General features: G+C 49.1%; 1 protein-coding gene across 1 annotated transcript; it reads right to left on the reverse strand.

Annotated features, from left to right (window-relative positions):
• Positions 1 to 275: 275 nt before the first annotated feature.
• On the reverse strand, positions 276 to 2869 carry USP51 (ubiquitin specific peptidase 51). The gene has a single exon (XM_041001374.1). It carries the CDS (start codon positions 2818 to 2820, stop codon positions 661 to 663), a length of 2160 nt encoding a protein of 719 aa, XP_040857308.1. The 5' UTR covers positions 2821 to 2869; the 3' UTR covers positions 276 to 660.
• Between the last annotated feature and the right edge of the window lie 7768 nt (positions 2870 to 10637).

A 10637-nucleotide genomic window follows, 5' to 3' on the forward strand; every position in this document is an offset into this window, starting at 1 on the left:
TGTTTTATGCACTTTCCCTGTAAACTTTAGGGCTTTCTAAATCTCCTGTGTCTTAGACATTACTTTAATAATTCTGGAGCTCTCTTAAAAAATTATTTGAATATTTCCTTTAAAAATACCTAACTTAAAATTTCTTCACCATGTAAAAAAGGTTTCTTTTAAAATATTAAAAATTGCTTTCTTCTTAAATATTTTTCTTTTAAAGCTTTTAAAACTTCTTCTAAAATACTCTCTTTTTTTAAAACAATTTGGCTGGCCAACCACAGCTGGAATGCCAATTGTGACGCTTTTTGCTGATGTAGTACCTCCCTGACTTCCCGCAACATTTCTGCAAAAGCTAATGACATTTAGTAGTGTCAGAACACACCCATTCCCATTTTCATCTAACTGTGCTTCAAGTGACCATCTTCAACCTCTTTATACACTCCCCTTTCTTAAGACTCAACGGTCACTACTTAGTATTCATTTTTTTTTTTTTACCCTAAAATGATCAACAGTTAGCACTCTTTTTCCTCCATAAACCCATGGGTAACAATAAACTAGGTTCTTTACATCAAAGTCCTAGCTGTCATACAGATTATTATCATTGTCCATTCCAGGTAGGTTTACACGCCACTTCACAATCATTGACTAATCATTTCTTTTTTTTTTTTTTTTCTGTTAAGAGGTCTGGTAAGACTCCTCTTTCTCCAGACCCTGTTTGTGATAGAAGAGTAAATACCCTTCACTGTAGAGTAAGTCCTCAATGGTAGCCTTGGTGATGATGGCATCATCACAGCTGAACCATTGGTCCTTTTGTTGACGGATAAAGCTAGTATAGTGGCCACTTTCCAAAGTTCCATGGTGATTAATCACTGCAAACAAGGAATACTTATTCTCATTGGATACACACTCTGTTGGTGGCTGGCCCTCTTTTATTCTACTCTCTTTAGTAGAGGCCAGAAATGGAGTCATGTCCAGCTCCAAGGGAAAGGAGATAAAGGTATTAATCTTTCGCCTCTGTTTGCCTACATGCTCAAACCTCTTGAGATGAAAACAGGCCACTAAAGGTAATTTCTTCACTGTGAGCTGTTTGGTAGATTCCTGGTAGCTTTGGCAATTACTGCATTTGATTTTGGCACTGCTGCCCAGATCCTCTGGCCTTGTAAACCACTGGAGGCAGTCTGTGAGTGAAGGGATTCCTGGTACACGGTCAGAGCTGCTAACTGTGCTGTCAGCCATGTCTGCATTCTGGGGACTGAATGTGGCACAAGAGCCAGGCAAGTCTAAACTGATGTCCCAGCATGGGTCAATGGTGGTGGAGACACTATGGCAGGCTTGACAGGTGACATCAGACTGCAAGCCTCCTGTAAAGATTTGGTCTATGATGCAGTTACAGCAGTTGGGGTTACTAGATTCCTGCCCAACGCTATCATCTTTGCTGTGCCTATGCAGCACATCTAATATTGCAATAAGGAACTCGTGGGCATCCTGCTGCCTATAGCCTGCTAGATGCTCTGCGTGAATCCATATCAGGTGCAGTAACTTATAGGGAATGTGGGGAGTTCTACTGCCAGAGTACATAGCATGAAACAGCGAAGACATTTCACAGACCAAACACAAGCTGGGGCTTGTCATTATACATTTGTGCTTATTCGAGAGAAAAAAATCTTTCAGTAGAGGAATATGGGTAAGTGCTTGGATAATACAATTCATAAAGCAGGTGTTTCCAAGATTGATTAGCCCTCTCAACCCGACAGTATAAACTGACTTTCTTCTCCTCTTTTTCTTGGGTTTTACCAGTTTGGAGTCCTGTTGCTTTGACTGACAGGTTAACTGCTTCTCTTCAAGCCCTGATGTCATAAACTGTTGATGAGAACTATCGGTTGAGGTGGAACTTAGTAATTTCAAAACTTTGTCTTTCGTTTCTTTGGCAATCTGTTCTATGTCTCTGTCATACACATAATCCTTACACATAAAGCAGTATATAACTCCATAATGAAGGTCTACGGCTAAATTGTGCTGTTTCGTTTCTGCATGTTTATGAATGTGTTTCTCAGTAAAGCAGCCGAAAAAGGCACAAGAGAGACAAGAGTGTAGTCTGTTCATATGAGTACTACATACGTGACAGATGCACGACTTTGCCTTACGTTTCCTAGTTTCTGGTGTCCCACTCCAAACGAAACGCTGGTAGATCAGGCGCAGGTTCTTCTGCCAGTTCTTGGCTGCTTTATAACTCTCCACATGACAGCAGCCTGTGGGACCCTGATCCAATTCGACCTCCAGCAACCAATCCCCCAAGCCACCTCGCTCCCTACAACCCGCCATGTCAACAGAGCAGCTTTTCCGCGTCTGGGGTCGGGGTACAGGTCGGGCTCTGAGCCTGGAGCCACGCCAAGCCCGGGACCGCGGTGGAGGCGGGGCTGGGGACGGCTGCAGGGGCCCGGGTGCAGGCGGGGGTGGGGCCGGGAGCCCCGCTAGGCCTCGGGAGCGGACCCGGGGCGGGGGCCGGGGGCGGGGCTTGCGGCGTGGACCAGCGAGCGAGGAGGTGCTGTAACGGTAAGGGTGGGTTGAAGGGAGCACCTTCTCCTCGCCGCCTGGGCAGCTCCACGTGAAGTTCTCCTTAGCTGCGGGCACGTGTTCCCCCAGTGTGTCCAGCTTCATGTCCTCTGCTCCCCGGCCGCCGCACGCGTCCCCGGGGTCCACGGCCGCCGTCTCCTCCTCCTCCTCCATTTTCCCCGCCTTCTCCACCGCCTCCTCGGACGAGGCTCCTCCTCCCTCTCCCGAGCTCCCGGGAGGCACGGAGCCGGACAACAAGGAAGCTTCTGGAACCTGAGCCATCAAGTCGCTGTCCGGCCTGGGGAGAAATAAGTCTGCCAACGAGCTTCCACCTGTAGATGCAATGAGACAGGAACTTCTGTGAAAGATGTGCCTAGCGTTATGGCCGCGGCGCGCCGTTAGCGCCCCGGGACCCCTCCCACCGGCACCCGAGCCCCGACAGTCGCTGCTGCGGGCTCCACCCCCTCCAGTGAGAGGCTCCGGGAGGTGGTGGTGGAGACCCAGGCGGTTACCTGGTTAAGGGCGATCAGATCGTGCGTGGGCGGGAGGTGCGTAGGTAAGGGAGGAAAGGCAGCGGGGGCGGCGTGGGGGAGGGGGCGGTCTAGGCTTTAGGCTGGAAACGATGGAAACTTCTTAAAAAAAAACAAGGCGCCACCCTGTGCCTTTTCTGCGCCCTGCGCAGCCTCGCTCTGATACAGCTTCCTCTGACGTTCTTTCGCTCTAGCCTAAAAAACAAAAACGACAAAAAAAAAAAAAGAAAAGAAAAAAGAAACTTGGCTCAACATTTTATCTTAAATATGGCTGAAAGGGAAGCCACCTTTGAAAAAATGGGCTTAGAGGAAGAAAGTGTCCCCCAGTCCTACTTTACCTATGCTCCGCGAATCCGGCGTGTTCCACCCCTCTGCCGCTACCCCCAGCGCACTTTCAGTTCGCCAGGCTCTTGCGCCCTCTCATGCTCTTTCGCGCCTCTGCTCTCACACCCCTTTTCTTGCTCCTGCGCCCTATTTCCTAGGGTTTCTCCTAGAATCCGAGCTGCTTCTCACTCTGTCCACACATCGCCACCCCCGTGGCCGGCTCCATCCGCAGTATGCAACGCCCGAAGCCCCCAAACTCTCTCCCCATCCGTACCCCGCAAACTCCCCCAGCTCCGCTGTTTGTATAAAGGTCTGCCTTACCTTGGGCCCGGACGCGTGATGGGGAACGTCAGCAGCTGCTGCTGTCCTGGCGCTCGTCAGGCAGCCTTCTCTCCTGACCTCTCCTCAGGGCTGGTCACAAGGGGGCCGCCCCCTGGCCCCTCCCCTGACGACGTGCGGCCCCCAGCCCCGGATTCGGCCCTCCTGCACTGATGAATGACACCGCTGTCCTGCTCAGGCAGACGGACCTCTTACTGAAAAGGACTACAGCAGGCAACAAGAGCTACAGATTCGAGAGAAAGCCCCTGAAATGGAAGCTTGGGCCTCACCTGGCTCCAGGCCGGCTGTCTACAGGAAAAAAAAAAAAAAAGCATGCGGTGGCGGGGAGGGGCCGGGCTTGCAACTGTAGCAATATCCTGGCGCACGTCCTACAAAGACCCTTCAGTTGCTGGTCCTGGGAGTAAAGTGGACGGAGGATGTCATCCTGGGCAACGGGGAAGATGAGGCATAAGCAAGGGGTTCAGACTCAGGTAGTACTGGTCCCCGCCCCCTATTGCCTGCAAAACACATCTCTCCTATGTTCTATCATTGTTCCACCAGAGTAAAATAATAATGCTAACCTGTTACTAACATGAAAGGATGTATACCTCAAGTGTTACACCCCCACCTCAATCCGCACCTCAAAATCCCCCCATGGCACAAAGCGTGATGCATGGAGCCTAATGAAAAACAACGCCCTTTGGCCCTCTCAAGGCTCTCTCATGTTTCCTCAGTTCACCCGTTAGTCCCAAGCCAGGCATTCCTATGAGCATACATTCAGCAAATAGGTTATGCTTTAAACACACATTAAACAAATGCACATCACGTGATGAATTAAACTACTGTACTGAGGTCCACCCTGTGAAACATGGAGTACAGGCCCTCAGGTCCTCCAGGAGCGCAGACCCAGGGGAATCGCCCTGCTTTTGAGAGAAGCGGAATACCAAGCCGCCCTCTCCAGGACTTGCTGCTCTCCTGGGCAGTGCCAACCTATCAGTGTTTAGCAGTGAAGAAATCTACGTTTAATCACACATTTAGTCTCTCCAGAGTCACAGATGGCCCGAGGAGAACCCCAAATCAGGGTACTAGCCTGTCACGCTCAGAAATATCAGACGGTAGAATCATTCCCACGACGGGTGTTAGTGATTTTAGTGTGATGAATAAATCCATCTGTGTCCGAACGTCCTGGCTGAGCACAACAACATGAGCCTGAGGAAGACAATCACCGTCTTTTGCTGATTCCACAGAGTGGCCGGAGTGGGAGAGACTCCAAGGAATTTGTGAGCACAAACGATCTCCTGGGAAGTCAAGAGAGGGTGTTCTCCTAATTCATTATTAGCTATGTTTGTAACTTTGAAAAAGCTACATGTCATCTTAGAGACTCAGTTTGTGTTGGTTAGAAAATATCCGGCTTGATGAATGAGGAATCCTTGCATGAAAATCACAGAAGTTAGCAGGAATTGTAATGTGGTTCCAGATTCCAGACACTTGGCTTATGTTTTATTCTGTTGGTATGGATATAAATGTGAGCCTGAAAAATGTACAAAAATGACAAAAGGTGTTTGTCACAGTCCTGGAGGAGTTCCAAGACAAAGTGCTGACAGGCGGCCTGTGTGCTGCAGGCTGCTGCGGGCTGCTGCGGGCCACTGCCTGCCTCCCAGATGACGCACTCCGCACTGCTCGCCCCAGCCCTGATCCCTTGGCCTCAGAGGCACGGAGGGAGCCAAGCCAAAGGGAATGCCAGTAGTTCTCTAGCGCTTTTTGCAAACCACTGCTAGTTTCAAGACGTCACACCTCTACCGTCCAAAGGCTATGCCTTATGCTGTTGCCCAGGGGGATAAGGGGCGGAGGAAGAATTTGGGAGGACACAGTGAGACCAGAGAAGCCCCCAGGTGAGCTAGGGGCTGTGTGGCGACTCTGTCCTCCGGTCTGCCAGTCATGACTGCCCATCAGGAGGGAAAGAGAACACTGCTTTCAGACTAAGATTTTACATTCCTGAGCGGGGAGGAAAAAACAACAACAACAACAACAACCCTGAAATCCTCAAGACCATCTGAAATTGAGGCGACTTTTACTGGCACATTAGAAGTCATTCTCTACAGCTTTCAAGGCAGTTTATTTACTTATTTATTTTTATTGGAAAGGCACATATATATAGAGGAGGAGAGACAGAGAGGAAGATCTTCCATCAGATGATTCACTCCCCAAGTGGCTGCAACGGCTGGAACTGAGCCAATCTGAAGCCAGGAGCCTCTTCCGGGTCTCCCACACAGGTGCAGGGTCCCAAGGCTTTGGGCCGTCCTCGACTGCATTCCCAGGCCACAAGCGGGGAGCTGGGTGGGAAGCGGGGCTGCCAGGATTAGAACTGGTGACGATATGGGATCCCGGGCATGTAAGGCAAGGACTTTAGCCACTAGGCTATTGCACCAGGCCCAAGGCAGTTAATTAAAAGAAAAAGAGGAGGACATGGCGTGGTAGCCTAATGACTAAAGTCCTCATCTTACATGTGCTGGCATTCCATATGGGTGCCAGTTTGTGTTCTGGCTGCTCACTTCCCATCCAGCTCCCTGCTTGTGGCCTGAGAAATCAGTCGAGAATGGCTCAAAGTATTGGAACCCTGCACCTGTGTGCGAGATCTGGAAGAAACTCCTGGCTCCTGGCTTCAGATCGGCTCAGCTCCAGCCACTGCAGCCACCTGGGGAGTGAACCAGCAGACAGGTCTTTTTCTCTGCCTCTCCTCTTTGTGAACCTAACTTTCCAATATCAACAAATAAATCTTAAAAAAAAGAGGAGAAAGGATGACCAACACCTTAGAAAGCAGATCATTGTATACATGAGGGGTTTCACTCAACGTGTCTAAGGAGAAGGAATACATATATAAAGCTGCAACAAGGTGAGGGCAAGCAGACATGGGCTCACTACAGTCTCTGAAGACATTTCAGAGAGGCAGGGGAAGATAAGAACTGGTATCCTGCTGCCAGCAGTGAGTGACAAAAAGAATGTGAGCATCCTTGGTGGCCTAAGGGATTGTCCCACTGGCCTTCATGTGTTCCTTCTGAGTTACTCTATGCCTTATTTTTGTACTTCCTTCGAATGACCCTGAAGAGAGATAATTAGAGCTCAGTGAAGCTGGAAGTCACGATGGACCCTTGGCCACGTGAAATTCCACCTTCTTAAATTCCCAGGATTACTCTTCCCATTGCATCACCCTTGCAACAGTGCAGGGCCCCAGCAGGGACTAGGAGGAAGTCAGGATGCCACATGGACACCAAGGTCCATGATCAACTGATCTGTAGATATTTCCCAGGCCTGGACAATTCCAGTACTCTGCCCATCCGCTCCACTTCCCCACCACAAATTCCCTCCTTAGTTGCAGCTCCAGTGTTGCCACCAGCAACAGCCTTCTAAAATCCCCCATATAAGGATGATATGGCCTACCAGGCCAGAAGCAGAACTCTGCAGGCACAACTCCTCCTTTGAAGCAAGGGTCTTTCAGATTGTACTTGAGTTCTAGTTCCTCACACCTTATTAACATTTGGCTTTGTTCAGCAGAGAGAGGCCTGTAGGAGAGGGTGTCCTCGTGGAGAGCAGCTGCAAATGGAATGGAAGCATCCGTCACACAGAAGTAGCTGGAGGGAATATACTTCAGAGTTGCCGATAAATTTAACCAGGAAATGTGTGTTTTCTCCTCTAGGCAGGAGAGTATGCTGAGCCACTGCAAAATATATATTGCATTTCAAGGGCAAACTGAACTAGAAGAAAAGGATAACTCAGTCTTGTAGGTAGTTAGATACCCTGTAGCTGGCTCAAGTCTTCCAAGAGAGAGACTTACATTTGGTGCTAGCAGGAAGGCAACACATTTTTGATTGCATGTACCCATTATTTGCTTTACCACAAACATACAAACATATTCAGGAAAGTATTAATATATTAGAATTAAATTAAAACAAATCTCTTGCTTCTTCCTTTCCTTCTCTCTCTCCCCCTTTCCATCCTTCCATTATCCAACAGACCTACAGTCCTTCTTTCCTTCCTTCCTTCTTCCTTTCCCCATCTTCTAAATATCTTTCTATCAGTCAGTCTGCCAGGTGTTGAGCACAATCTGGAGAATTCCAGCCCTCCTGGTTTTATTTATTCAGCAGAAACATAAAGAGAACCCACTAGTGTGGCAGGGAGTAAAGATCCAAAACCAAGTAACTCAAGGCACCAGAGCAAGGCAGCCAAAGGCCATGAGTCAAGACTGGATCAAAAGTGCACATGGAGGTGCTGGGCAATCGCCGCTAGTTCATAAAACACAGAAACCTGTGGTAAACAGCAAATCCTTTGGAAGGTGGGATTGCCAGAGTGCACTGCAAAAAGTCTGAGAAGAGCTCCTAGTGAGACTAATAATTGTGAGGCAGATCCATAGAGAGGGCATGCTATCAGCCTAAATGCTGTCATCAAACACAACTGATTTCTTTGTGAATAACTGCCCTGTAGGGAAAGCTCAAGCCTTGTGGTGTTCTGCTGTGAATGAGGGCATGTGGGTGGTTTAGGCCTTTGTGGAGCTCCTCGGTTCTCAAATATGGGCCTGCCTCTGGACCTCCTGTGTACCCAATCCAACCGAGGGCTCCCCTGCACACCCAGAGTCTCTGCTGCAGGTAGTCTGGCTGAGGATCCAGCTGATGCAGAGGCAGACACTGCTGGCTCAGAGAGCACACTTTGAGAAGCAGGGCTGTGGGACGATGTGTGAAGAAGCTCAGGCCAAGGCAATGGCCTTGGCAGCAGGGGCCATTTCTGAAGGGGGCTGGTTTCCTGGCACTCTTTGATCTTGACTGCGAGATTCTTGGCTGTGGCAGTGCTGGGGATTTCCCGGCGGTGGGGTGCTGTAGGAAAAGACCACAAATCTTGCCTCTGTGCTCCTGGTGCTGGGCAATCTTTGTATGCAGCCTTGCTGTAAGCTCCCACACCTCCATTGCTCCAGCAATGATCTCCCTTCTCTGGGGCCAGCATCCACAAACGCTGACTCTCAGCATTGCCTGTACCTGCCCGGAGCTTGGGGTCAGTGTTGTGGACTGGCTTCCGGGCAACTGAGAACCCACCTGGCCAGCTCAGCCTGCCACCCTTAAGGCGCCACTAATGGAACCCTTTCTTCTCTCTCATTTCTGGCCTATGCCCACACTCTGCTGAGCGTCAAAACACCCATCATCATGAAGGAATACTCAAGTGCAAATGATCTTGCCAACTCTTAACGACAAATGGAAGAGCCACGAGTCTTTTGAGTCTCCAGAAGAAAAACCAAGCAAGAGGTGATCATCGTAACACACTATGGGCAAGTGCATCATATGGTGCTATGGGAGAAACAGACTGCTCTACATCAGCCGTGTAAAAGTACATGAAAATGCGTTGATGGGCCCGGCGGCGTGGCCTAGTGGCTAAGGTCCTTGCCTTGAGTGCGCCAGGATCCCATATGGTTGCCGGTTCTAATCCCGGCAGCTCTGCTTCCTCTCTATCTCTCCTCCTCTCTGTATATCTGACTTCGTAATAAAAATAAAAGAAATCTTTAAAAAAAGAAAGAAAATGCATTGATGTCTGCAATGGAGAGTCCCAGTGCTTATTTAACTTTAGTAATAAGTGATCCATTTCACAGACTAAAAGATTGTTTAAATGTGTACTTCTGAGTAGACAAAGCGCACAGGGCAGAACGTTCAAGTGGAGAACACTGTATGTGGTAAAATGTCTCTTCATTGCCCTGTTCCATCCCATGTTGTCCTGCCACAGTCTGCCTCTCTTCTCCATCCACGTGCACCCTTGCTGACTCTGCTATGGAAATGCTAATCCGTTTAGACACTTTTACCTTTTGAAGATACATTGCATTTCAATGAAAGCAGAGCCACAGAGAGAAGGAGCAAGAGACACAGAGATCTTCCCTGTGTGGGCTCACTCTGCAAATGGCCCCACTGCCTGGGTTGTTCCAATGTGAAGCCAGGAGGCAGGAACTGCCCTGGGGTTTTCAGTGTGGGCGACAGGGACCTCAGGACTTGGGATATCTGCCACTGCATTCCCAGGCCCAGCATTAGGGTGTTGGATCAGAAGTGGAGCAGCGGAGGCTCCTTCTGGCGCTCATATCGATCGACCGCTGGCGCCAGAGGTTATGGCTTAACCTGATGCATTGCTTTCTCTGCCCTGGTCGAGTATTTCCTACACACAAAGTGCAACACAAACGTGCACATTATGCTTCATGGGGCTTTGAAACCAGCAATGCATCCCCAAATCCTTCTATATCAGAACACAAAGAGGCACCTTGTCATGTTGTGGCTGCATGAGATTTCCGACGTTGGCGTGTGTGCACCACTTCCTACTGACAGATTTCCTAATCATTGTCACTGCAATAAATGCTATGAGAGCAGACTTGTACAATCTCATTTCACACGGTTATGGTTCTGTCAGCAGAGCAATCCTGGGAAAATCGACTGCAAAGATCCTTCTGAGTGCCTAATGAAGGCCAGGCTGGGCCCTGATGGAGACAAGCCTGCTTTCTGCAATCCTAGAGCTCTCAGGACTGAAGGGAGACAGGCATGTTAGCAGACACTGATAGCCTATAGAGAACAGAGTCCAAATGGGAGAAGACAGCAGGTCGCAGGGGAGAAACTGTGATTATAATTCTACAGTCGGGGCCATGAATGATTGCATTTCTAACATGAGGCCAGGTGACCATTCCACCTTATGCCGGTGCCAGAAGGAGGATTAGCCAAGACAGAGCGCTGTGATTCAAATTTCTGAAACCACCTGTCAACTAAGTGGATAAAGAGCTCAGTGAGGCAATATGGTGCTTCTTGTCATCACCCCCACTTTCCAAACAGAATAAATGAATTAACTCCGTGGTACACAACTCACAGACAGTAGAGGCAGGATTAAATGTCGACGATCAGATCACAGAGGTCTTGG

The sequence above is a fragment of the Ochotona curzoniae genome, unplaced genomic scaffold, assembly GCF_017591425.1.
Source record: "Ochotona curzoniae isolate NIBS_2020 unplaced genomic scaffold, NIBS_Ocur_1.0 contig_1274, whole genome shotgun sequence".
In the NCBI taxonomy this organism is placed as follows: domain Eukaryota; kingdom Metazoa; phylum Chordata; class Mammalia; order Lagomorpha; family Ochotonidae; genus Ochotona; species Ochotona curzoniae.

Bases quoted from the DNA above. Each gene is read 5' to 3' on its own strand.
- USP51 (XM_041001374.1), bottom strand. From the start codon at position 2,820: ATGGCTCAGGTTCCAGAAGCTTCCTTGTTGTCCGGCTCCGTGCCTCCC.